Raw genomic sequence first — 27,949 nt, 5'->3', positions numbered from 1 at the left:
TTATCCCACGATAGTGATTCTTACACTCTGCTTCTTTGCTGTGTGTTCCTTCTGTATTTTTTCCCATTCATCATCTTCGGTTTCCTGGTCGAATGTCTCTGGGTATGCTGGTAATTTGTCTTTGGGACATTCCTCGTAGTAACTCCGCACATATTTTCCCACAAACCACCCTTTGTATTCTTCAGGTATTTTGCACTCCAGGCCACTGTAATGGACGTTGTAATGGTGCTTTAACCAGTAGTAGAGGTAGTGGATGTTGTAGTCACATCTCCAGGGGTTATCTCTGAGCCAAAAGAGTTTCAAAAAATACAAGTCTTCTAACACTCCGTAGTCAAAGTTTTGCAAACTGTTGTTTGATAAATCCAACTCTTCTAAATGGGTGAGCCCTGAAAAAGCAGCTAAAAAAAATTATACATTTCTTAAACCAATGAATAATGTATAATGCATAATTACATTAAAGGTAGTCATACAGTATATGTGTCTAAATGCAAAACACTAAAGTATATATTTTATTAAAATAATACTTTTCCTTTGATTAAATTGAATAGACTACAATATTTTATTTAAGAACTCAGTTTTACATTAGTTTTGGGGAACAAAAAAGTATTTAGGGTGCATGTGCATTTTTTTACACTAGCTGGAAAGATGTCACGAGAAAAGGGAAAGGATTAGAAAAATATTTCAAATATAATGCATGTGTGCATAAAAATGAGAAGTGTGTCTGGTGAAGATTTGACAGCTCCCTGGATATCAGTAAATTGAAAATGTCCAGACAACTGCTTTTCTCGGTTTAAGGATAAGGTGGGGGATTACAGTCCTGTAGGATTCAAAACCAAATAATTGTGCCAATGTTTTAAAGACATCTGGATGTGTTTCAGAAAGCTATGATACCTCTCAACTTTGAATCCATATGTACTTAAGTCTGCTGAAGAGCAGATTATTCAAACAAATACTCAAATAAGTAAAGTAAGCGCTCTCCGGGATCAAAGGAATCTAGGTTTAGATTTTTCCTATTACAGATGACGTGGACCAACCATATATTCCAGAATTTATGGGGCTATCTAGATTTCAAATATTTTGTTTCCATAGGGAGTCCTGGGTTATGAGACTTACAGTAGACTCACAGACTACTTACCTTCCATATATTAATGTAGTACAAATTTGCCCTCACTTGAAACAATTGAGCCAAACCATATTCCTAACAATTTCAGCATAATCACCTTGGCTTTCCTGTAAGAGCAGCTTTTAAATAATTGAAAAAGCTGTGAGCCTTTTCTTATATTTACACACCAACCCACTGCTACCACGTTAATTCTGACTCACGGGGACCCAGAAGCACAGAATAGAATGGCCTATTGGGTCTCCATGGTTTCCATAAATCTTTATGGAAGCAGATTGCCTCATTTTTCTCCCATGGAGTATGGGGTGAGTTTAAACTGCCAAGCTTTTGGTTAGCAGCCGCATTTAAAAAAGAGTTTTACTGTAATTTGAATGAAAATTTAGAGTGCAAATTTGCTTTCCACCCGAACATTCATACACAGTTCATTTTGTGACACTGATCACAATAGCTTTAAGATAGTAAAGCTCTCTTCCCACTTTCCCCACCGTGTTTTGCTTCTGGTCATCCCTTCTTGCCTTCTGAGCTTTATCCCTGGGCACATGGACCTCTTTTGATCTTACGTGGTTCATTATTCTTAAGAGTGATGTTACGGTTTGCGTTGTCCTGTCTATTGTTTGACTGAGAGTAAAGCCACAAAGATAACCTCAGTTTCAGGCTCAGAGGGTGACAGGGGGCCATGTTGTTGAGGGTTCCGCCAGTCTATATCAAATTTTCATTCTCTATGTGTGTGTTTTAATGATTTTGAGATTGTTTTTGACACTTTTTTCCTCCTCCAGTGAGGAGCCTCTTTTTTGATCCCTTTCTCAGTGGTCATTAGGGAGTTGGGCATCACTTTGTGTTGGAATTATGGAGGCTGATATTCTTGTGATCCATTGGGCTAGTTATTTGCATGCATCTTTGCTTTTCTTTCATCTTCTTTGCTTCAGTGAAGAAGAGGCCAGTAGTTAACACCTTAGTTGGCTGCTCCAGTTCTTAAGACCCTAGTCACTACTCACCAAAGTAGAGTGTAGAATGTTGTCTTTGTGGATTGTGTTATTCCAGTTGACCTTGATGTCCCCTAAGGCTATAGTCTTGAGGCCCCAGGTCTAGTGGTTCCCTCTCTCAGTGTGTGTGGTTAAGAACTGGGTCCTTAACCACTGGCTCTCCTTTTTCCTTGTGCTTAATTACCGAAATAAGAACAACAGGCCCCTGTTGTGATTTATCTACAAATTTGACTTCAGGACACTCTTGGGAATGGATTCCATCTGTAATTCAAGGACTGGGTTTCTCATTACTATTTCAAAATATCGTTTTCAAAGTCTCCATTGTCCTTACAATTGAGCTTGGAAAGTATATTCTCACATGAATAGCATTAACAGTTCTAGTGGTTTGTTGTTGTTTGTCCCCCCACCCCCAATGAAAACTAATAATTCTTCCTTAAAGAGTATTTGTTGAAAATTTTGATACCAAACAATAACTTGAGAGCTAAGGAGTGGAGGCCAAAGGCCAGCCTGTGTGATGATCATTAAGAAGTTGGTACTTTCTGGTGTGGGTTTTTTTTTCTTTTTCTATCTATTAATACTCTCCAAGTCAACGATCTCACAAATTTTCATTCTTAAAACAAGTCAGCCCTTCAGATTGGAAGCATATGTAAACATTCCTAGATTTTATTTTGAACTTTTAATAGTTGTTACTTAAACCATATGTATTCTGGCATTTGGGAAACCTAGCTGTTTCCTTTTCTTTAAAGGAGGCAAAATCCCTAAGTGGGGTGTCGTCTTTCCATTTCTGCAAAATTTCTAGCATTTTACTCTATTGTTAGTCAAGCCTTTTAAAGACTGGCAGTCCTCACTGCATTGGTGGAACGACAAATATAAATCAGTAAAGTAAGCCCATTTTGGCATTGTTTCGTCTCAAAATATAGAGTATCTTTTGTTTTAAAACTCTTCGAGGTCATTTTTGCCTTATTTAAGTTCTGAGATGTTCTTTTGTTCCGGAAGACAAAGTACTAAGTGTGTGGTAGGTGCGCAGTACGTATTTGCTACTGTGGGAAAAGGAGCCCTGGTAACATAGTCCACAACAAGTTGTGCTTCTGTCCTAAATGCCGTATGTTCTATTCCATCTGAGGAGGAAGATGGACAATCTCCTCCCCTTGCAGTACACAACCGTGGAAATTGGATGGAGGGTTACTGACTTGCAACCTACTCGAAGGCAGTGAGTGGTGGTGGCAGAGTGGGTTTAGTGTTGACCTAATAGCTGAAAGGTGAGGGGTTTGAATCCACGAGCCACTATGAGGGAGAAAGACAAGGTAGTCTGCTCCCGTAAAGGTTTACTGCCTCCGAGGCCCTATCGGGCAGTTCTGATCTGTGCTATAGGGTCACTCTGAGTCAAAATTGACTTGAAAGCAGCAAGAATGTAGGAAATGCTTTTCTGGGACTGAATTATAGCCCAAATAACACAGCGGTTAAGTGCTTCGCTGCTAACCGAAAGACTGGCACTTTGAACCCATGAGCCTCTCCATGGGAGAAAGATGAGGCGTTCTGCTCCTGTCAAGACTTGCAGCCCTGAGGTCGCCACAGAAGTTCCACTCTGTTCTGTAGGGTCATGATGAGTTATGAGCTCACGTTACAACAACAACTAATGGATTTGGAGACTGAACTGAACACAGATTAAAAGCGTAGCACACGTGGCTGAATTTCCAGAGGGTGGCACCCAGGGATGGACTTTATAGGAGAGTCTTTTTTATTGTGAAGTGAAGATTGTTTTTGTCTTCACAGATGAAAGATATTCCCAAATTTAATCTGTCCATCCAGGCTAAGGTAAAATTGCATAATGTTTTCCCTTTGAGAAATCAAGAAAAAAAAATAAAATTTCCTATAGTTTAAAAAGATGATATTCATACTAAAATATAACCTTTGTAGCTCTAGGACTTTCATTCTGCAATTTTAATTTCTAATGTAATATTAACAGTTATTAAATTACCAATAAGAAAAGCAGAAGAAAAAAAAGAAATTTAGGTTTAGGATATTAACTTGGGATTATTAATAGTAAAGATAATTTTTATGGATTTTCTAAGTTGAAATCACATTGAGAAAGCACAAATGCTATGTCTATTACAAATCAGATCGATAATAGAGTAATTCTCAGTTACTTCTAATTTAGTTAGTTTACTTAATTGCCCAAGTTCATCTTTGACAGAAGCTCTGATTGGCAAATGGAGAAGTGATTTAGAAGGTAGTAAAGAGGTCTTGATCTTGACCCAGGCTGAGATAAAGTATACCTGCTTTGAACATCATTTAAAAAAAAAAAACCCTTAATTTATGAGCCTGGCAGCTAGCAGATTTTATCTACTTTCAACAAATTGGAGCTTAATGGATGACAAAGAAAATACAAAATCTGAATCTGCTTCTATACAATTACAACACTGTTAAGAGAATTACTTATCACTGGACACTTATCCTTATTCTCCTCATCTATTTTTAAAAAACATTACTTGGACTACTTGGAATCTGTGAAATGATAGACTTTATAAAACAACATTTTGGCTAATGTTTTTCTGAGTTACAAAAAAATATCTAAATAAAACATCATGTTTTAAATCCATACTTTAAAAATACCCCCTAAGCTGTATTTACTGTAAATGTTATTAAATGTTATTAAAAAACAATCCTAGAACACCTGCCTCTTAAAAGAGCCAGTTCAGTGGGACTTACCTGGATCAATGAATTCAATGCCGTTGCTGCTGAGGTTTAATTTCTTCAGCTCATGAACATCTTCAAACTCTTTAGGTCGGAGCTGGTTGATCTTATTGTGTGATAAGTCAAGTTTTACAATATCTGGTGGGATGTTTTTTGGGACTTTCTTCAACTCTGGAAAAACAAAAATTAGTATCTGTGCTATTATGTTCTCATCTCATCATTTCCTCCATCACTGTTAGAGTTAAATGGTTAAAGAGTCTGCTCTTAAAGGGGAAAAGAGATACTACAGTTCAAGAACACGCTTACTATAAACGAGATGATGATTATTAACTGCCAGTGACTTGGCCTCCCAATTCAAACTACTCTAAAAAACTCTCTTATTGTGTCAAGTCAAAACTCAACTTATAGCAAACCCTTCTGTGGGTTTTTGGAAGGCTATAAACTGTGTGAAAAGATAGTATCCATGTTTTTCCTTGGAGCTGATGGTGGATTCGAACCCCTGGACAAGTGATGTCTTTGAGTTAGCAGCAAAAAATCCAAATGGACTGAATGTCACCAGACTTTCCTAGTTCATGAAACAAAAGAATTACGTTTCTATTAATTTATACTTTGTTGTTGTTTATATGTGCCATCAATTCTAAATATTTTCTAAATTCTGATATTTATGAGGGGGTTTTTTTGGTTGTTATGTATGTGCTGTTGAATCAGCGTTGATTCATAGCTGACCTTCGGTGGGGTTTCAGAGACAGTATATCACATGAGAGGAGATTTCCTAGCTTTCTCCCGAGGAATAGGTGGTGGATTTGAACTGCGCATCTTTGTGTTGGCAATGGAGTTCCTTACCAGTAGGCTGCCAGAGCTCCATGTACCTGGTATATTTCAATCATAAAGATTCTGACTTATTTCTTTCCTCCTTTTAGCAGTTCATATCCATGCTTTTAAATGAGTTTATATTGTTAGTTCCTTAATGACATCTTATTATAAGAAATGGAGTGCCAGTATTATAGTGGTCAAAACACTCAGCTTCTAAACAAAAGGTCATCAGTTTGAGGCTACCGTAGAAGGAAGATGAAGCAGTGTGTGTCAGTAAAGCTTACAGGTTCAGAAATCCTGTTGGCTGTTCTACCACTATCTGCATATAAGGTCACGAGGAGGGAGAGTTTACTTAAGGGTGATGGATTTTTTTTAGTGGATACTATTAAATCTGCTTTTTCTGCTTTAGAGGATCTTGGACTCTTAGTATCTATGTGTGGGAGCTATTCTTAGGGCACAAGTAATTATTAAGTGACAAGAATCCTGTGTAGTTTAGTACTATTATCCTCACTTTACTGATGAGGAAACAGGCACAGATAGGTGAGTCGATTTGTCGTGTCTGCACAGTTGTGATAGGTGAGTCAATTTGTCCGTGTCTGCACAGTTGTGATTTAAATGGAGAGGCTAGCCCCAGAATCCATATTTCTAACTATCATGCTCTGCCATTTCCCACATTAGCCTTCTGCCTTATTTATGCTTTTACATATTTCTAGCATACCCTCTCAGCTTGACATGTGTGGTGAGTGGGAGGGATGAGGGGACACCTTGAGCTCTTCCTCACTTTGTATTTAAAAGATTTAAAAGGACAACTCTCTCTCCAAATGGGTAATAACAGTAACAATAATAATACCATCACCTGTTTTATTTTCCTCCATGGCAGTTATCACTCTCAGACCACACTATATGTTGTTTTATTTTCTGTGCTGCCAACCTGTGACTACCTCCATCTCGCAAACATACACATTATAGGAACCTCAGTAAGAAGGCTTTAGGCATTGTGGAGTAAACAAATGCAAGAGGCAGCTTTTTAAAGTAGTGTTTACGCTCTAGGGTAAACCTCTCTCACAGAAATGAAATTTAGTGACTGACTTCTAATCATCAAATTAAAAAAGAACAACAACCCAAAGCAGCATTGAAGGTATTGGCAAAAAAACAAGCTCCAGGAATTGGGCCAAATAATATTTGTCTGTGCTAAGAAATGTGGATGATAGTTTCCAGGTCAGCCAACTGAAAAAGACTCATATTCGTAACTATCCCAAAAAATAGGGATCCAACAAAATGTGGAAATTATCAAACAATAGAATTAATATTATGTTCAAGTAAAATTTTGTTGAAGATAATTTAAAAATGGTTGGAGTAGTACATTGATAAGATCTACCAGGAAGTAGAGATGAATTCAGAAGAGACTCCGGAACAAAGGACACCATTACTGATGTCAGGTGGATCTTCACTGAAAGCAAAGAATGCTGGGAAAATGTCTACTTGTGTTTTATTGACTGTGCAAATTAATTTGACAGTGTGGACCATAATAAACTACATTTAATGTTACATAAGGCAACATTGAGAAGAACAGGAATCCCAGAACATTTGTGCTCATCACACTGGAACCTATACATGAACCAAGAAATAATTGTTTGGATATCACAAAAGAATACTGTATGGTTTAAAAGAACGAAAGGTGTGTGTTGGGGCTATATCCTCTCACAATATCTATTCAGTGTGCATGTTGAGAAAATTATCAGAGAAGATGGATTAAATGAAGAAGAGTGTTGTATCAGAATTAGAGGAAAGGAGATTTATTAACAACCTGAATTTTGCAGAGGACACAACTTTTCTTGCTACAAGTGAAGACTTGAGGTATGTACTTAAAGAAGACCCAAGACCTTTAGTATGGATTATACCTTAACATAGAGAAAAAAAAATCCTCCCAATGGGACTAACAGGCAACATAAGGAAAATGGAGCAAAGACTGAAGTTATCAAGAATTTAATTTTCCTGGATCCACAGTCAACACCTGTGGAAGCAGTAGTAAAGACATTAAAGAGTGTCTTGCATGGGGCAGACCTGCTGTCAAGGATCTCTTGAAAGGGTTAAGAAAGAAACGTTTTAGTTTAAAGACCTAAAGACCAAGGAGTGTCAGACCCAGTTGCTTCATATGCATGTGAAAGTTAAACAACAAGTAAGGAAAACCAAAGAAGAGCTGATGCCTTTGAATTTTGGTGTTGACAAAGAGCACTGAATATACTTTGCATTGCCAAAAGAACAAACACCTATTTTGGAAGAAGTAAGAAGGGGAGGAAGGATGTACACTGCATTGAAAAAGATGAGGGAGAGAACTGTTTAAAAGGGATATATTATTGGGTATATATTATGGGAATTATTGTCATTACAGAAGTTCAGAGGGAAGGCTGCATAGTGGAGTGGACTTGTGGGGAGGGACTGCATAACAATGAGAGTTTCTCTTTAACTTTTCAAGGAGAAGCTTGAATTGGGGTGGATGGGTAGGGAGAAAAGTGCAACAATGAATGACTGGAAACCCTAAGTCTCTGTAAACTTTCATTAAAATTAATAAAAAAAAACACCCCAAACAAAAAAACAAAAATACAACCAGAATACTCTTCAGAAGCAAGAATGAACTTTGGGTAGGCTATCAGGAGGACCAGTTCTTGGAAAACGATGTCATGCTTGGAAAATAGAGGCTCTATAAAGAAGAGGAAAGCTTTCAGCAAGGTGGATTGCCACATGACTGCCACAGTGGGCTTATACGTACAGGAGAGAATGTGAGGATGGCATAGGATCAGCAAGGCTACCGTCACTGTCTATACAGGATCACTGTAAGTTGGAAGTGGCTCAGTGCTATCTGACAGGAACAATGTTTGAGCCTATTTATTGCACAGCAAGAAGTCCACTAGTTGCTGTTGATTCCAACTCAAGCTGTCCTCATGTATCAATGAGAATATAACCATGCTCCTTAAGGTTTTAAAGATGAATATTTTGGGAGTAGAGCACCAGGACTTTCATACCAGGCACGGCTGGGGAACTCAAATCTCCAACCTTTTGATTAGCAGCTTAGTTTATTAACAATTTATACTACCCAGGTACTCCAACAGACAACTCATCCCTCACTCAACTCAGTGCTGTTGAGTTGGAACTGACTCATAGCTAGGTTTTCAAGCCTCCTCAGAGTGCAGCCTTTGTGTTATCACAGTGACTTCCTACAAAATAAGCTACCAAAACTCCCTAAAAGCAAATGATAAGGAATAAATAGTAAGAGCTCATTAAGTGTTTTTTTTTATTTTAAAATTTAACAATGCAAGACTATTGTTGTGGTATGTCACTTAAGTAAATTCTGACTCATATAGCCCAACATAACAGAGTAGATCTACCTTATAAGTTTTCTTCAGCTGTATAAAAGCAGATGGTAATATCTCTCTCCCATGGAGCTGCTGGGTGCATTTGAACTCCCAACCTTTTGGTGGGTCTGACCCAGTTGCTTCATATGCATGTGAAAGTTAAATAATGAGTAAAGAAAACCAAAGAAGAACTGATGCCTTTCAATTTGGTGTTGACAAAGAGCTACCAGGGCTATTTTTGGAACTGCAGCTCAGAAAAAGGTTTTGAAAATTTGAAGCCTTCTGATTAGATAATAATTTGTTTGAGGTTTTGTCTTCCAAAATATTGAAAAGAGAAAACTTTTCTGATTTACGGACTTATTGTAGTGCCACAATAGACTGTTAATGCAAACAAGAAGAGAGAGGTGTGAGGAGTTGTTTGAAAACCAGAGGCAGTACAAGTCTGAGGACAAACTACAGAAATAATTTTTTTCACATTTAAAGTTTAGAGTGTTTTTTTCACGTATAACATGCCCATGTAAATAATGTACACACACATAGAACATGCATAGTATATAAAGGAAACTAATACACAAGGGAGCTGCATAGTTTGAGGAACAACTGTGTCCATTTAAATAATGCACACATAGAACATGCATAGCATGCGTAGGAGACTAATGTACAAGAAGGTCTGAGGAACCGATGCAGCATGCAAATTATTTGTATAAAAATATAGTAGTTCTTGTGAAAGGCTGTGGTATCTTCCATAGATTTTTTCCATGCAGAATAGAAACATATTTAAAACTATCCAATGTTTTATCCTTTCTCACTACCTCTACTGCTACCACAGTAGTCCAAGACACACTTTTTGAATTTGTAGTAGATTATTACAAATGTTGTCCATGTGATCTTGACAAATATGTCAAATCATGCTGTTCTTCCAAAGCCTCATTCTCCAAACTGCAGAATCCTGCCGTGACTTTCCCTTACTGAGACCCTACCACACCATTGAAGGCTGGAGTCACATCTCGCCACTAGCCAGGTCCTCTTGGCTTCTTGAAAGCAGCTTGTTTTATCAGGACTTGTTTGCTGAACCCACATCTCCAGAGGGTGGTTTCCAGCAGAGCTCATGATCAACTACTGGAGAATTAAAGTAAAATGGGTTAACCACAAATAAATGGGTAGGAAAAAAAATGTTTACAAGAACATGCGGAAACTCAACTAAAGCAATGTTGCAGATCTGTGAATCTCGGAAAAGGAATATGAATTGCCAATTTGAGGGTTGTTGGCAGCAACCTTGGGTAAAAATAGGTTCTACAAGTAATCCCAGGAAATGCAAACCAAAGCCTGGACTAGTATGTCTTGGAAAAAAGTCTCCTGGGTTGTATTGAATAAAAATAGTTCTTTGGTACTTTTACTTTAGAACTTGAATGAGAATTGCAAATATTGATGTATTGTAGGTTTGTCTTTGATACAGAGACTACAAATATGAGTTTTCCCAGGCCAGAATTCAAGTTTGGTCTGTGTTCTTATTTCTAGATTAAGCATCACATGGCTTTCTAAATATACAGCTACTTGACATATTTGGTAAACCCTCTGCAAATAACATATTTAATTCATTATCACTCTTTACAAGCCTTTTTCTCCTCCAAACTACTGATTTGGGGGGAAGAAATTGGCACAGTTTCTTCACATAATTTCCCCATGTTAGAGGCTGTTCTAGCTGTCAGTAACCTCAGAACGGCCCCAAAAGTCTTGGTAATAAAAACTAAGAGACATACATGATCATATTCATTGCCAATTTAAAGGCCCTTAACAGTATACTTTTTATACAAGGTATATGTGTATGAACATTTTTTATGCAAGGACATTTTAAAAAAAATATTGTGTAAGACATGGATGAAAGGATATCTTTCACTTTAGAGGCTGGGAGTAATTCTCCCCAGCTCTCAGAAATGAAATGACTTCTTAAAAATAAGTTATTTTGGCAAATGTGAAGTTAAAAGCAGTCAAAAACCCTTACTTTCATGTACTTTTGGCAAAACGATTCACCTCAAGATGGTCTGAACAAGCTTTTGACTAATCCTACACTGATTTCCTTTGAAAGGTTAAGTTTCATTGGCAAAACGTCTGTCTCCCAATGAATACAGCCATTATTTCTCTTTCTTGCTGTCATATGTTTTTGGCAGGGATGTTGGTAGTGATTTTGGAGGTCTGTGTGGTCCAGTTGCCACACATTAAGCACCCTATGCATACCCTCTGACTCATTCCAAGTCAGCTGGTAAAGGTTCAATTTCCATGAGGGAAAATTGCGTGGTTCCTGTGGTGGAATCTACACTGTGGAGCTGCACAGAGCTAAGGGGAGGATTCAGTTCTGGTACACAGAGGGGTTATAGGTATAATTTAATTAGATAGGTTAGGTTTATTTTAAGTGTAACAATTAATTTTCTGTTTTTTATGTAAAAAATGTTTATACATTATTTTTGGTTTAAGTGCACATGGAATGTTGACAAAAAGATAGCACTGCCTGGTAGCCAGTTTTAGAAACTGTATTACTAACTACATTATCTTAACTTTTCTAAGGTCCAGTTTTGTTCATTTATACAATGAAAATACAGTACTTCTTACTGAAGTGTCATAATACACAGTGGAGCTCTGGTGTCCTGGTGGCAAGAAGCTGGGCTGCAATCCCCAAGGCACGCAGTTTGAATCCACCAGCTGCTCTGCAGGAAAAGGATGGGCAATCTCCTCCTGTGCAATTAACTGCCTCTGAAAACCCATTGAGGAGGGGGATCAACTATGGATTGGTTCTTACTTGCTAGTACACAACAACAACAATGCACAGTAGATTAGAATTCAACTGCTAAGGAAATGATGATTTGTACCTACCTACCGGCTGCTCTGTGCGTGAATGATGTGTTTATCTGTGTCCATGAAAATTACAACCTTAGAAACCCGATGGGGTTGACCTGTGGGGTTGTTATGACTTAGAATCAACTAAATGGCAGTAGATTTGGCTTGGGTGGTGGTTACATGCTATTAAGTCCACTATGACTCATAGAGACTCAGTGAGTAATATATGGGAACCTTGCACTGTCCTCACGGTTTCCACCAGGCTCCAGTTCATTGTTATAGTCACTGTGTCAATCCACCTTGTTGAGAGTCTTCCCCTCCTTTGCTGAATCTACACTTTACAAGCATGGTGTCTTTCTCCAAAGACTTGCCTTCTCCTAACAACACATCCAAAATAAGTGTGTGAGATGAAGTTTCACAATTCTTCCCTCTAAGGAGCGTCCTGGCTGCATTCTCTCCAAGACATATTTGTTCATTCTTTTGACAGTCTGTTTATATTTAGAGCTCTTCTCAAGCACCACAACTCAAAGGCATTAATTCTTTTCCTGTCATCTTTATTCACTTTCCAACTCAGATGCATAGCTGGTAATTAAAAAGACCATGGCTGGGATCAGATACCCCTTAATCTTTAAACTTATATCCTTGCTTTTTGGTGCTTTGAAGAGGTCCTTAAGTGCAGACTTTGCCATTCCAACACATCTTTTGATTTCCTGACTATTGGCAACAAGGTTGTTGATTGTGGTATGCATACAATTAAATCATTGACAATGTCTGTCTTTTCTCATCTATCTTGATGTTGCCTATTGGTCCAGTGGTGAGGAATTTGTTTTCTTGATGTTGAAATGTAATCTGAACTGAAGGCTATAGTCTTTGATCCTTTGCAGAAAGTGCTTCAGGTCCTCACTTTTAGCAAGCAAGGTTTTGTCATCTACCTAATACAGGCTGTTGATGAGTCTTCCTCTTATCCTGATGCCATATTTCTCCTCACAATATCCAGTTTTCTTGAATAACTTGTTCATCATACAGATTAAACACATATAAAGAGAGGATAAAGCTCTGACACACATCTTTCTTGATTTTAAACCATGCAGCGGAACTTGTTCTGTCGGACAACAGTTTCCTGGTCTAGGTACAGATTTTGTATGAGCACAATTAAATGTTCTGGGATTCTCATTCTTCTCAGTATTAGCTACAATTTGTTATGATCCTCAAAGTAAAATGTCTTTGCATAGTTAATAAAGCACAAATAGACATCATTCTGGTACTCCTGCTTTCAGCCGCCATCCACCTGACATCAGCAATGATTTCTTGGGTACTATGCCTTTTTCTAAATCCAGCCGGAATTTCTGGCAGTTCTCTGTCAATGTACTCTTCTAGCCAATGTTGAATAATCTTCTGCAAGGTTTTACTTGCATGTACTATTAACAATGTTGTTTGATAATTTCCACATTTTGTTGGATCACCTTCTTGGGGATGGGAACAAATATGGATCTCTTCCAGTCAGGAAGGCAGTTAGCTGTCCTACACATTTTCTGGCGCAGAGCACATCAAGGACTGTATCTGTTTGTTGAAACATGTCAACTTGTATTCCATCTATTCCCGATGTCTTCAGCGCAGCTTCAACTTCTTTCTTCATCACCACTGGTTCCTGATCATTGCTTCTTCCCATAAAAGTTCCATGCCAACTACATATTTTTTTAAGAAGACTTTTTTTTATTCTAATGAAAGTTTATGAAGAACTTCAATTTCCATTCACTCATCATTGCACATTTTCCTCCCTGTCCTCCTCGCCTCCCCCCCACCCAGTTCACTTTTTTCTTTGGAAAAAACAGTTCTTTCACTGTTATGCATTCACATACCCCTCCCCCTGACTACTTTAATATGTAGCTCTTATTCTGGACTCTTCATGCCAGTAATACCTAATTATATGTTTCTTTTATACAGTTCACCTCCTCATCTGTTTCAATGCCATGTACATTATTTATCCCCTCTTACTTTTCCCCAACACCCATGTCAGTCCTGTTTTATAACAGTGGCATTAAGCGGTATTTTTCTTCCTGTGACTCAGATATTTCACTCCGCATAATGTCCTCCAGGGTCACCCATTTTGCATAATATTTCATGAGTTTTTATTTTTCAGTGCCATGTAATATTCCATTGTGTGACTATACCACAACTTCTCTATCCATTTGTTGGCTGATGGGCACCTGGGTTGTTTCCAACTTTTTGCTATTGTCAACAAAGCAGCAATAAACACAGGTGTTCATATATCTGCTTGAGTGACAGTTCGGGTGCCTTTAGGATATATTCCCAGAAGTGGGATTGCTGGGTCAAATGGTATTTCTATTTCCAACTTTTTAAGAAAGCACCATATTGCCTTCCAGAGTGGCTGCACTGTTTTGCACTCCCATGAATAGTGAATAAAAGTTCCACTTTTTCCACAACTTCGCCAGCATTTGTTGTTCGCTGCTCTGTTGAATTTTGCTATTCTTATCTCATAGTTGTTTTGATTTGCATCTCTTTTAGAGCTAGGGATTTTGAGCATTTCTTCACGTGTTTGTTCACCATTTGAATGTCTTCTTTGGTGAAGTGTCTGTTCATATCCTGTGCCTGTTTGCAATTGGGTTGTTTACCTTTATTTTGTTGTGGCACTTGAGTATTCTATAAATTCTAGACATGTCTGTTATCAGACATGTCATTACCAGATATTTTTTCCCAGTCTGTGGCTTCCATTTTTACCCTATTGGAGAAGTTTTTGGATGTGCATAGGGATTTGATTCTTATAAGGTCCCATGTATCTATTTTATCCTCTCCTGGTTATAGATTTGATGCTTCTTTAATCATTCAGGATTTTGCCTGTGACGTCCAAACATTCTTCTAAGTGGTATAGCACTGGTCTGTTCATTTGCTGTACAGAGGTAACTCATGGTTGCTGTGATGCTAAACAATGACACTGATGTGTCAAACGTGATAATGGTTACCCCTGGTGGACAGTGTTTGGTGGAGCTCCCCAACTAAAACAAGCTCGGAAGCAGGAGTGGTATCTGCCTTCAAAATAGCTTGCCTCTGGAAACTCTATGAACTTGGAGAAACAATGACAGTTATACAAACGTCCTGGTCTTTTGTTCATAAGGTGGCTATGAGTTGTCTAAGACTTGACGGCACTGAACAACAACAACATCCTCTAGTATTGCAACTTGAGACTTGAATTTGTTTTACAATTTGTTCAGCTTGAAGAATGAAAGTGAGTTCTTCCCTTTTAACTCCAGCATTGTACACATAATTTCTAATACTTTGCCTACTTGAGCTGCCCTTAGAAGTCTTCTGGCTATATCCCTCACTCTGTCAAGCCTTCCCTTAGTTTTAGCCTGTCAATGTTCCAGTAAAATTCTCAGAGCCTCCTGTGATACCCTTTTTGTCCTTTCTGTCACCTTCATCTTTATGATGATCTCTTGCTTTCCTCATGTATTATATCTTTGATATCATTCCATAACTCAACTGGTCTTCAATTATTAGTGTTCAGTGCCTCAAATCTATTCTTGAGATGGTTTTTAAATTCAGGTGGAATGGACTCAAGATCATATATTGATTCTTTTTTTTCTATAATTATATTTTATTAATTTTCATAAACATTTACAGAGATTTTGGGTTTCCATTCATTCATTGTTGCACTATTCTCTCTACCCTCCTCCCAGTTTGTTCTTGTCCAAATGCCACAGTGCTTGTCAAAGCCAGTTCTGATTAATCTTCTTTGTCAGTGTGTCCTTTGCCATTCCCTATCACTCCTCCCTGAGAGAGACTTCACCCTGAGTCATAAGGAAAAGGGGATGGCGTATTCTCTTAGCTACTTCCTGCTGAAAAGGGACGTTGTGGGTTTCAGGGTGAAGATCTTCTCTCACTACTCTAAAGTGAGATCTTCTCTCACTACTACTCCTTTGGCCGTAGGAAACACATAGACTATTATGGAGATTGATTTTGGAATTTAGATGCACTCTTATTGATTGTGCTTGGCCGTACATGTTCATATCCTTGAAGATTTATCATGGGGGTGTTGCAACCTAGAAGACACAAATTCTTGTGGACTTGTTTTAATTTCATTCAGCTTCAGTTTGAATTTGCAGTTGAACAATTGTTTGTTTATTCCACAGTTAGCACCTGGCCTAGTTTTGACTGCTGATAATGAGCTTCTCCAACAATTCTTTCCACAAATGTAATCATTTTTATTCCTATGCAGTCTTTTAGGTGAGGTCCATGTATATAGTTACTGCTTGTTTTGTTTTGTTAAAAGACATTTCAACGAATAAATCATTGACTGTACAAAAATAATTTTATTTCCATCCTCATTTCTATCATTAACTCTGTATTTTCCAAATACCAACCCTTCTTACTTGTTTCTGACTTTTGCATTCCTGTCTCCAATCATTATTAATGAATCTTGACCATATGTTCAATCAATTTCATCCTGCCAAACTTGGTAGAAATCTTCAAATCATCTTGTTGTTGGCATATATATATTTGAGTATTAGTTGTATTAACAGCTTTTCCATTATGTGTATTGATAGTATTCTATCACTCACAGCATTACTCATTTCAGAATAGACCTTGAAATGGTCTCTGGACTATGCATATAACATACCTCAATTTTTCATCCCCAGATAATCATATGATTATCTGACTCAACATAGCCAATGCCAGACCGTCTCAGCTAGTGCCTACAACATTACTCTTTATAAATTTCATTTTATTTTTGACAACTTCCAATTTTCATACATTTTACTTTGCTTATTCTATGTTCTGGTTATTAATGGGTGTTTGCAGGTGTTTCTCCTCATTTTTTATTGTCTTCACCTCTAAGGTCATCTAGTGCTTTGAAAAGCCTAAGAGCAAAAACTCTTTAATCTATGACAGTATGTAAAATGTGGAGCCTAATAAAAAAGTAATGATTTCTAGCAGGGAGACAGAGATTAACTTGCTGAACACTTATTTTTTGTTGGCATTTATGAGCCATTTATAGAATGGAAGAGGAACAGCAACACAATTGTGGAATTTAAATCAGGCTGCTATTCTTGAATTCTCGTCATAATTTTTTGCTTCTTTTTATGTCCTGGACTACATTTAAAGGTTGATTGAATTACTTCTTTGCAAGAGCAAACAATGACAGCTCAGTATCAAAAATATAAAGCACACAGCCCAGGTCAACCACTACAGATGGAATCCAATAGACCTTGGCCTTTACACTGCTAAGAATTAACAATAAACAAAAAAAATAAATTATCAAATGATTTAGTGGATTTATAGAAATGATAGCAAAAACTATATTAATGATATAATCTAAAAGGATGGTCTCTGATTTCACTAACACATTTGAGTTGTCCTTTACCATATGACCCAGTACAATACATACTAAGCATGTTTTTAATGAAATTTCATTTTCATTGTATTACAGTTAGGTTGGATTTTTCAAGCCATGGAATGAGTGTATGGGGCATTTCTGGAGGTGTGTGTTTAGACAACAAATGAGTTGGAGAATGGAAGCAATAAAAACATAGATTTATATTTTTATAGGCTGATGCTTGCCAAGAGAAAAAGAGACAAAAATGCTATGGGGAGGGGGAAAGCAAAAATGACAAAGACAGAAAAAGACTCATGGTGGAAGGGGATTGTTCAAGAAATGTCCTTCATAACAAGGGATTGCAAAAGAAAAGTGAATCTCCATATGTGATTTCTTTTTAGATTATGGTGTAAGTTAGCTGTATAAGCCTTCATCTTTGTGTAGATATTTCTCCCCACCTCACTCTGGGTAATTAGTGAAGGTAATTATACTTATTTTTCTCCTTGACCCTGGTACAGCAAGTGCAAATTAATTTTGACTTGAAGATAGCATGTTAGCTTTGCAGGTAATTTGGTTTAAGATTTTTATTAGTTCTAAACTAGTAGTATTCAACTCCGTTATTGTTGTTGTGTACCATACAGTTGGAACCGACCCATAGCTGGCCTTCCAGCAGGTTTTCAGAGGCAATTAATCACACAGGAGGTTTCCCAACCTTCTCCTGCAGAGCATCTGGTGGCCTTGAACTGTGTTCCTTTGGGATTGCAGTGTAGCTTCTTGTCACGAGGCCACCAGAGCAGAACTCCCTAGTATTATTAATAATAAAACAATTAAACTCATTGCCATTATGTCAGATTGACTCACAGCTGACTCTCCAGGGGGTTTCTGAGGCTTTAAGTGGTACAGAGGAGATGACCCATCTTCCTGTCATGGAATCCACTAGAGAGGTGCTGCCCTCAGCTTGGCAGCCCAGCTCCCTGCATAGTATGCCACCAGAGCTCCCTAATAAATGCAAATTCTAAAATACCTTGCATTCATTTTAAAATGTGCAATAAAAGTTTGGAATTTAAGCATCACAAAGGAAATCCTAATATAACATGATCCTCATTATGAAATATGATAGAAGAACTCATAAAATTCCAGAAATATTTCATCTAGTCTGGCTACAGGAAAATCACATACTGACTCTCTGGAATTCTCTAAAGCTTCAATTGTTGAGGTAGCTACTGGTTTGAATGTGATCAGGTTAATCCTGAGAACAGCAGGACTAAGAGCTGGCAGGTTCTGGTTTATGAAGACCAGGGTTCAAATTTTCGCTTTGCTGCTTACCTTTGAGACCTAGACCAACTGACTGGACTTTTCTGAACCTTGTTTTTCTCACTAATAGTGAGTACTGCTACCAGTAGAGAGCATATGTGTGGAGTACCTAGAGCATAGAATTATTAGTGAGCATTTTCCACTATGGATAAATTATGGACAGCCTCCTTCCATGTCTGGGAAACCTACTGAAGGGTCGGCTATGAACTGGTTTTGACTTGAGAGCAGTGAGTGAATGAGTTCTCTTAAAATCAGAGAGGTCAGGGGAGCTCTGGTGGCCTAGTGGCAAGAAGCTGCACTGCAATCCCAGAGGCCCATGGTTCGAATCCCCCAGATGCTCTGCTGAGAAAGGAGGGACAATCTCCTCCTGTACCAGTCAGATCTGATTTGACGGTACACTCACACAAAAATAATAATAAAATAAAAAAAAATCAGAGAAGTCCAGAATAGCATTTCCTTCAGGTTATGTGGCTACAACTACTCTATATGGCATCAAACTGTACCCTGTTCATAGGACATCAAAGTAAGTAAATGTACCCATGCTAACTAGCCATGTATAAGACTGACTCTGTAAGATGGGCTCTCTTGTTTTGGTTGAGGGTCATTGTGGAATGGTTTTTGCTTGTTTGTTTGTTTTTCTTCTTTTTTTATTATTGTTAAAGCCTCTTGTGTAAAGTCAACAAAACCTCCTGGAGGGCCCTTATATTTAATAAATTGGGTCTGAGGGATTATCTTTTAATCCTTTGCTACTGTATTTTGGAGGAACATTCTTCTAATTCATACAGGACTCTTCTGTCAATTTGCTGTGCTGAGGTAATCAGGGTTTGCTGTGATGTTGAACCTTGTACCATTGGGGTCTCAAATGCCATAACGACTGCCCATGGTGGACAGTGTTTGGTCAAGCTCCCAGTTTTAAGACAGGTGGGGAAGCAGGAGTGGCATCCACTTCCTAAACCACATGCCTCTGGAAATTCTATGAACTCGGAGAAACAATAGTTATAGAAAGGCCTCAAGTCTTTTTTTCATGGAGTCAATATGAGTCATGCATGACTTGATGGCAATCATCATCATCAACAACAACAATAACAATCTAAATACAGGACATTCTGATGGCTTAGTGGTAAAGAATTGTGCTCTCAAAGCAAAGGTAGGCCATTTGAATCCAGCTCCTTTGCAGGAAAAAGATGGGCAATTTCCTCCTGTGCAGTTTACTAACTCTGAAAACTTGCTGGAGGGTCAGCTATGGATTGATTCTGACTAGAGTGTATACAAACAACAACAACAATCTAAACAGTGCCACATTTCAGAGTCAGTTAAGGGTAAGGTTTTGCTGTACTTCACCAATAAATAAATTTATTTCTGGTTCAGGTTGCTTGATTCTTCAACGCCAGTGACTTATGATTCTCTGAGAGGGGACTCTTTTAATCTCCCTTCCCCCCCCCCTTTTTTTTTGTCCTTAAAGAAACAAAAACAAAAGCAAAAATTCCCCAAAGGCAAGGAATGATGCCACTTCCTGTAATCCACAATCCTAGTATCTGGCTTTATTACTACAAATAAATTAGAAATCTCTACCAGAAAGGAAACATACAGACACTACAATTATTATCCTAGGAAAGATTAGCAGTTCCTAGACCACACTTTGAAAATGCTGCATCTAATTAATTACACGTCAAAAGCAAATGTAAAACTATCATCCTAAGGTTCTCCTGTAAATCCATCACAGCACTAGGACAAGTTTGTGTGGTGTGTAAAATCCGGTAGTGATTTGCAGGAAGTAGGTGATAATTCTCTACTATCCATTTATCGTACTGTGTGGCTTGTGGCTGGAAGCTCTGTCATCAACATTTCAGGTATTACCAGGGTCACCCAGGGTGGACAGGTTTCAGTGGTGCGTGCGGACTAAAACAGACTAAGAGACAGGACTGACCATCCTCTCCTGGGATCATGGGCGCTTGATAACCCCATGAATAGCAGCAGAACGTGGTCAGATTTAGTGTCAAAAGATGAGCCCTTCAGGTTGGGACAGGTGCTTCTGGGAGGCAGAAGGGCTGTCTCCTTGAACTTGTCTACCTTGACAGGATGCAATAAAGCTCTCACCCAAGGAAGGACCTCCAACGCAGAGTGCACTCACCTGCCCTACTTGGTAGATGGTTTCCCTTGACATGACCATGACCTCTCATGTGCACATCGTGTTTTGAGTGTAACTGGAATGTTATTAATTGTTATCGTCTAACAGTAAGAATCTGAGCCACAATCCCAAAGACATGCGATTCGAGGTCACCAGCTGCTCCTTGGGAGAAGGCTGGGAAATCTCCTTCCATGTGATTAACTATCTCTGAAAACCCACCAGAGGGTCAGCTATGGGTGGGTCCCAACTCAGTGGTGCACAACAACAACAACAACAACAACAACAACAGCAGATGTTAAGTTTACACAGCAAGTTAAATTCCCCTTTAACAATTTTTATACAGATTGTTCCATGCCTTTGGTTACAACTTTTATAATGTGTCATTATTATTCTCATTAGTTACATTCTGTTTTCATTTCTCTAACTTTCTTTATACTCCTTGCCTCCACATCTCTGCTTTTGGGTAAATGTTAACCATTTGTTCTCACACAGTTCATTCTTTAAGTGAGCACATGACTCATGGATAGTGCTGCTGTTTGGCTGAAAGGTGCCAAAATAGCTTCAATTCTATGTTCAGAGGCTATGTTGGCTTGGGCAGTTCCTTTAGTCTCTGTCTAACCTCTTTTAGAAATTTGAGTCTTGTTCTACACTTGTCTTCTGTCTTTGTTGTGTCGGTGGCTAGAATGATTGGTAATAGCCAGGCACCATCTAGCTCCTCTGGTCTCTGGTCAGGAGAGGCTAGGCTATTTCTCCCATGGGTGACTTTCTTCTTTGAACCTTTGATTTCTTTCATTCTTTTTAGCTCCATATGATCAGACACCAATAGTTGTCATCCTAGATGGCCAGCCAGTCACTCATAGCTTCTAACTGGAGGCTGCTCACCACATCAGGGTATAGAAATTTATCTTTGTGAACTATGTTGTTTCAGTTGACTTAGTTGTCCTCAAAGACTGCTATAATTTTTACTTTAATTGGAGTAAATCAGGTTAACAAAAATGGCATTTGCCCTATAGCACTCATTTGTACTTGATTTAATATAATTAGATTCCACAAAATTTCAGATATAAGACATTTCTTAGAGCTGTGGTTTGAGACACTAAATACGAATAGAACCTAAAAGATGGCCTCTCTTGAGCATCCTTCTACGCGCTCTTTTCTTTTCCCTTCTCAGTCACCAGCCCTAGGGGAGTCTGGACCCCAGAAATACCTGGAACAAATTCATTGCCATTGGAGGAAAATTTCTGGTGGAAGTGACCCCTGAAATTCCAAGGCATGGAGGAGTGCAAGGAGAGTTTTAAGACTCAAAAGTACACTTTTCATGATCCCTGAGAAAGAAAAGTAGCAAATTTAGTACAAACCTTTTCTCTTGCAGTCCAGTGTTTGTATGGGAAACACATAATTGTGGCAGAGAGTGGAGTCCACCTCAGGCTTGATGACCGGGGGTCTCCCTGACACTTGGGGTCTCGGGTCCAGCTGTTCCTTTTCTTCTTCATGACACAGCTGCTCAGGCTGTATCTGCCGCAATTTTTTGTTTCTGAGTTCATGCGGGCTTTGGCATTTGGCATAGCTGCCCAGGTTGCGGTTCCTTGGCACCTGCAGCATGAAAATGAGCGTTTCCATCTCGCACGAACAATGCCAGGGGTTGTCATACAGCCGCAGGTAGCTCAGGGCGGGCGTGTAAATGAACGCCTCCTCCGTCAGAACCTTGATCTGGTTGTGCTGCAGCAGGAGCGTGGTGAGTTTCTTCAGCCCAAAGAAGGCCCCGCTCTCAATTTTGGAGATCTCGTTCTGCTGCAGATCCAGGCTCTTTAGCCTTTGAAACTTGGCAAACATGTTGTTCTTCAACACGCGGATCTTGTTCCTGGCCAGCAGCATGTGCAGCAAATCCTGGGGCCAGCCGGGCAGCACATACACTAGTTTTCTCTCTTGGCAATCTAAGTATTTCTCGTGCAGGTACGTGTACACCTCGCAGGGGAGGCCGGGCGCATAGCGTTTGACCGGGGAGGAGCCGCGCCGGCCCCCGCCTGCGCCCCGGCCTTGGCCAGCGCTGCGAGCACCCCCAGCCCCAGGGCTCGCCCTGCGCAGCTCGGCAGCTTTGCAGAAGAAAAGCAGGATCACTATGGTTACCACGCGCATCCTGACATCCAGCTGGCCCCAATTACTGGCTGTGACAGATGGAGCCAAACAAGAATTTCGGATCCAAGTTGAGTAATGTTAACTAATGCAGTTCAGGACCAGGGAGACCCCAGCTGAGGGACGCAGAGTTCCTGGGTTGGAAGAGAAAATGAATATTATAAGTTGTAAGGACCAACAGAAGCAGTGTTAACTTTTGAGATGGGGACACTCCAGATGACAAGATTTGTAAAGTGAGGGAGGCTGTTCATTCTCTTACCTCCCTCCTGTGCCGGCCCTGACTTTGAATCAAGTCTCTCTGCTGACTGTGCAATCCCAGGCTAGCCATTCAGCCTCATCTTCAGCATCTTTAAAATGGGGGTAAGGAGGCCTAACTGTGCTGGAAGGAAGACCCTTAGCCAGGTGGATTGGCACAGCGACTGCTTCAATGGGCTCTAGTGTGTTAGAGATTGTGAGGAGGCACAGGGTAAGACGGAACTCAGATATGTTGTTCATGGGATCACTGTGAATTGTGCCCAACTCGAGGGCACCTAACAACCCCAATTAGAAAGCAGCCTCCAGAAGGGGAGAAGTTCCCTTTTGTTTATGGCTGCATTTTCAGGCTCTGTAGGGTCTCTGGCACATAGTAGGTTCTCTATAGATATTTGCTGAATTTATAAATGCATCAGTCATTCTTCAGTAGCTCATCTCTAAGAACATTTAGCTCACAAACCTACACTGTTTGGAGAAATATCTCCTCCCCCCACGACTGAAGACATCTAAGACCAACACATTCTTACATTCTTAAGAACTGCATTTGTTGTTTTCATTCTCAAAGTATTTCTGGTTTGCGTTTATTACTTAGGACAGAGTCCACTCTTGGCAGAGGAAGAAATGCTCACTATGGATTTATAATGAATAACATTTCTGTTGTTATTTGTGTGGGGCTGTGTAGTTATAAGGAGCAGATGTTTTCTCTATTCCATGTAACAGTCTGGAAGCTGGGGTCACACCTTGGCCAGACTGCCTTAAAGTTTCCTCTTCTTAGAATGTTACCCTTCCCCATCTTGACCTCGAGAAGCCCTGCTATTTATCATCTTTAGCACCCCCCCCCAAATAGCCTTCCTTCTGTCTTGCAAGCACTTGGAGTTGTATTTATTTCTGTTCATGCCAAGGGCATACATTGTTAAACACTTCATTGTTTGTATATGTGTCTCATTAGCCCTGCAGGACCATAAACTGTGCTTTGGGTTTTGAGGCTGGAGACCAAGTTGAGCCCATGCACTGATTTGTCACTGGTCCTCGAGTGTCAGATGCTTTGCCTTTCTACCCTACAATTCTCTATCTGCATGCCTTTATATATAACTGGAATAAAATTCTGACCTAAAAGGTCATGAACAAATACTGAACTTTATGCATGATGTGCCTGGTGAAGTATTTAGGAAATGTGTGTGTTGGTTTCTGCAACTGGCTTTGAAATTCTTAAAAATATAAACTGGATTTACAGAGATGTATTGGTGGATATGTGATCAAATAAATAGAGGAAAATATAAATTGTAGATCCTCGATAATTTGTGCCAGGGTGTACACTGTACAATTTCCCCCCACTTTTTGTAGTTTTAAAGTTTATTTATAATAAAACTATTGAAGGGGGGAAGTGAACAAAGAAGGCATACAAAAAAGCAGAATGGTTTTCTTCAAGTTCTTCCAAGCTCAAAGCACTCAGTATATACTGTTTTTCTAAAAGTAGTATTTTTCTTATTTCCCCTTCCTCTTGTAATCATCAAACAATAATAAATGTTATGATATAAATGTGTATATATTTTAATATTTAGGCCAAAAGAAACCCCTTTTCTGGGAAAAGAAACCATACTTGCCAAGGTTTTTGTTTGTTTTCTAATGAATATATTCACATTGAATATAGGCTGGAAAAACCTTAACTTTAAACATTCGTAATATGTTGTTTAATGATATATAACTTGTTTGATTTAGGCCAATGTGAAAACTTGCAAGAATTGAATGTCTCTCAGTGCTCCACACTCATGGTGAGTCTATGCAACTTGTTTTACTGTTATTTATGTGAATTCTGACTTGCTAGAGTGAAATGCTCATATACAGAGGCTTTATCAAAATGCAAACTATGTTAAACATTGGCAGGGAATTCTAGCCCATCTGTATACTGTTATTTTTAATCTTGCAGCTATATGTCCAATGTTGGAGCCTCTAGAAGTGGGAACTATTCATTGATTATACAAAAATGGGCTGTATTTATATTTAAGGCCATGTGTATAAGAGGGAGAGAGAGTTGAGCTCTAGTAGACGCGTAATAGGCTTATTTTAAGGGTCTTCATGGCTATTATACCCAGAGAAAAAGGGAATAAATGTATAAATGTATAAACCTAGCCATTTTCTTCCTGGCCTGTAGTATTTTCCTGTATCTCTAGTCTGTCTTCTACCCTGTGAGCACATGATACTCTTTGTAGGGCAGAGCTTATTACTTCACTTGCATTTTCCATCATCTGAATACATTCACATCACCTATGGTGTTGTTGTTGTTGTTATGTGCCGTCAAGTCGCTTGCATCTCATAGCCACCCTATGTACAACAGCCTTAAACCCTGCTCTATCTCTTGCCAATCTTATTGTCTCTGACACACCTATCCCCATTACCCCCGTGGTGGAATCAACCCATCTCGTTGAGGGTCCTCCTCTACTGCACTGTCCCTCCACTTTTCCAAACATGATGTCCCTCTCCAAGGACTAGGCCCGCCTTACAACGTGTCCAAAGTATGTCAGATGAAGCTTCAGAATCCTTGCCTCCAAGGAGCAGCCTGTCTGCACTATCTCCAGGACTTTCAGCATTGGATAAAGTAAAATCTTTTCAGCCTTACTATACCTTGGAGATCCTCTGTGATCTATTTCTGCCTCCCTTCCCCTTCTCATTTCATGTCAATTCCTACTTAACACACTTGTTTTAAGCAACTACAAGCTGCTGCATTTTCTTTGCTGCAAACATCAAGTTGCTCCTTGTAGTCTTAAGTTTGCCCATCCTGTACTTCTTCCCTGGAATGCTCTTTCTCTTCTTCCTCAATGGAATAGCTTTGTCTTTTAAAAAGACCCTACAATTTATTGGTTTCCATAAAATAATTTGTTTACATGGGAATAACATTGCAATGCTCCAAAGCTTACTTTAGACATCATCTTTAGCAAGCTCCAAGGGCTGGTTTTTGCTGCCCCTCTGGGTTCCTTGGAGTTCCTCTGGGATCCTGTAATAAGTGGCCCAAACTATAAGGTTTTGCCTCTCTTACTAGTCTAAGGGGCTCACAGACTAGCAATTGTGTCAGATTCTTTTTGGTAATCATGGTTAGCATCTAACACAAAGCTAGGTATATAGTAAATGCTCGGTAATATTTTGTCCAAAGAATAAAGCTAAATAGAGAAGCCTAGTAGGTGATAGACAACAATGGTAGAGCTTGAGATTCCACTTTCATCCTATATCCATGTCTAACTTATAATCAGCATCACAAGAATGATGAATATGAACTGAAAAGGAAGAGAGATATTGAGAAAGTATGAGAAGAGAATTTAAGATTGAACCTTGGAAAACATTAACTTTTAGAAGTGATATTAAAAAAAAGGAACAGTAAAATAGTAGTTTGAGAACTGAGAAGCAACACAGAAGCCAAGGGGATGAGTTTTGGAGTTAGTCAAAGAGTTGTTGTTGTGTGCTGTCGATTCGGAACCGACCCATTGCTGACCCTCCAGGGGGTTTTCAGAGGCAGTTATCACAAAGGAGGAGACTGCCCATCCTTTCCCCGAGAAGTAGTGGGGGAATTTGAATCATATGTGTTGGGGATTGCAGAGCAGCTTCTCACCACTAGGCTACCAGAACTCCCTAGGCAAAGAGAAGAGGGAGGGTAAGACCAGAACTTAGCAGTGTCTCCTGCATTTGAGAAATAGGAGGTGACTTTCACTTCAGTAGTTGTAGTGGAATTTGGAGGTAGAAATCTGATTGTTTTGAGTTGAAGAATAGAGGCAAGTGAGAAATTGAAGCAGTCGGGTAAATTGGTATTCCCAGAAAGGTGGCTGAGAGAGTGGCATAAGGAATACTAGGAAATAGGATCAGGTTAGAGGTTCTTGGATGAAGAGCTAAGTGTTGAAGCAAGTCTCTGAGTGGATGGGAGGGAACAGTGAAGAGCTGAAAAATGCCATGCCCCACATTAAACACCAACTGCAGGATGACGTTCACGCTCAGGTGAAAAGACTCTTTATGAATTGGCCCCTTCCTAGTAGGTCTCTAGCTTCACCTTTATAATTAGGTTTTTCAGATTTCTATTTCTTTAAACACTGAAGCACTTGAAGTTCCCTGCATGTCAGATTGTTTAGTTGTATCATTGAATCTATTTTCCTGTTTTTTTTTCCCATGAACTAACTAACACCCTTGTCTCACCAGGCTCCTCCATCTCTCCCTAACTCTTACAGTCCAGGTGGTATAGAGGCTAAGGGGTTGGATGCTGACTCTCAGGTGGCTTCAACCCACCAGTCATTTGGAGAAAAGATGCGGTGATCTGCTTCTAAAGATCACATGTAATTGAGGACCTACGGGACACTTGTCCTTTGTCCTGTAGGGTTTCCATGAGCTGGAATTGACTTGCGGGCACACAGCAGCAACATTGAAATATAATTCATGCAAAATAATTAGCCTACTTAAAAATGCGTAGCTTGTGTTTTTATTGTAGTCACAGAGTTGTGCAACCATCACCACACTCAATTTAAAAACATTTTCACCACCCCAAAAGGAAACTCTGTGCCTACTAGCAGGGATTCCTATTAGTTTAGGGGGCTCAAAGGGTAGTAACACTTCTTTTTAGTGGTCAAAGAATCCATGCCTGTCCCCACCCCCCAATCCTTCCACCCAATGGAATTATGAATGAATTTCTCTTTTCTCCCAGAATTCATTTCTCCTTTCTTTGAGTACCATCTGTGGTCTCAAAACTTCAACATTTAGACTTTCCATTCTCTATTCTAACTATGTTTACATCTACAGCACCCCTTCCAGCTGGAGAGCTCTTTGAAAAGCCTTCTTATTATTCTCCAATGAGATTTCAAAAGCTAAAAGACATTATATAGGTGATAATAAAAGTACATTTTATTTGTATAACTTAAAAAGAATTTTTCTTACTGGATGAAATATGTTTACGGCATTGAAGTCTACGGGGGAGAGAATAGTATAAAAGTATTATAGGGCATTATTTTTATCGTAGGAGTA

At 39.2% G+C, this 27,949-nt stretch overlaps 2 protein-coding genes across 2 annotated transcripts in view; one reads left to right on the top strand and one right to left on the bottom strand.

The window, feature by feature from the left end:
- LRRC17 (leucine rich repeat containing 17) lies at positions 1-22,705 on the bottom strand. Its single transcript, XM_006882602.1, has 3 exons — positions 21,928-22,705; positions 4,813-4,968; positions 1-398 (listed from the first exon to the last, which is right to left on the bottom strand). The coding sequence occupies exons 1-3, from the start codon at positions 22,703-22,705 to the stop codon at positions 1-3; spliced, it is 1,332 nt and encodes a 443-aa protein (XP_006882664.1).
- A 4,152-nt stretch (positions 22,706-26,857) lies between these two features.
- The window catches only part of FBXL13 (F-box and leucine-rich repeat protein 13), a 115,508-nt gene continuing 114,416 nt past the window's right edge, over positions 26,858-27,949 (top strand). The window contains 1 exon segment of the mRNA XM_006903700.1: positions 26,858-26,935. Within this exon segment, the coding sequence (XP_006903762.1) occupies positions 26,858-26,935 (78 nt within the window).

Source organism: Elephantulus edwardii, unplaced genomic scaffold (genome assembly GCF_000299155.1).
Source record: "Elephantulus edwardii isolate Elephantulus edwardi_28Jun2011 unplaced genomic scaffold, EleEdw1.0 scaffold00022, whole genome shotgun sequence".
In the NCBI taxonomy this organism is placed as follows: Eukaryota; Metazoa; Chordata; class Mammalia; order Macroscelidea; family Macroscelididae; genus Elephantulus; species Elephantulus edwardii.
Note: the sequence above shows the minus strand (reverse complement) of the source record. Positions and strands in the feature narration are given on the sequence as shown.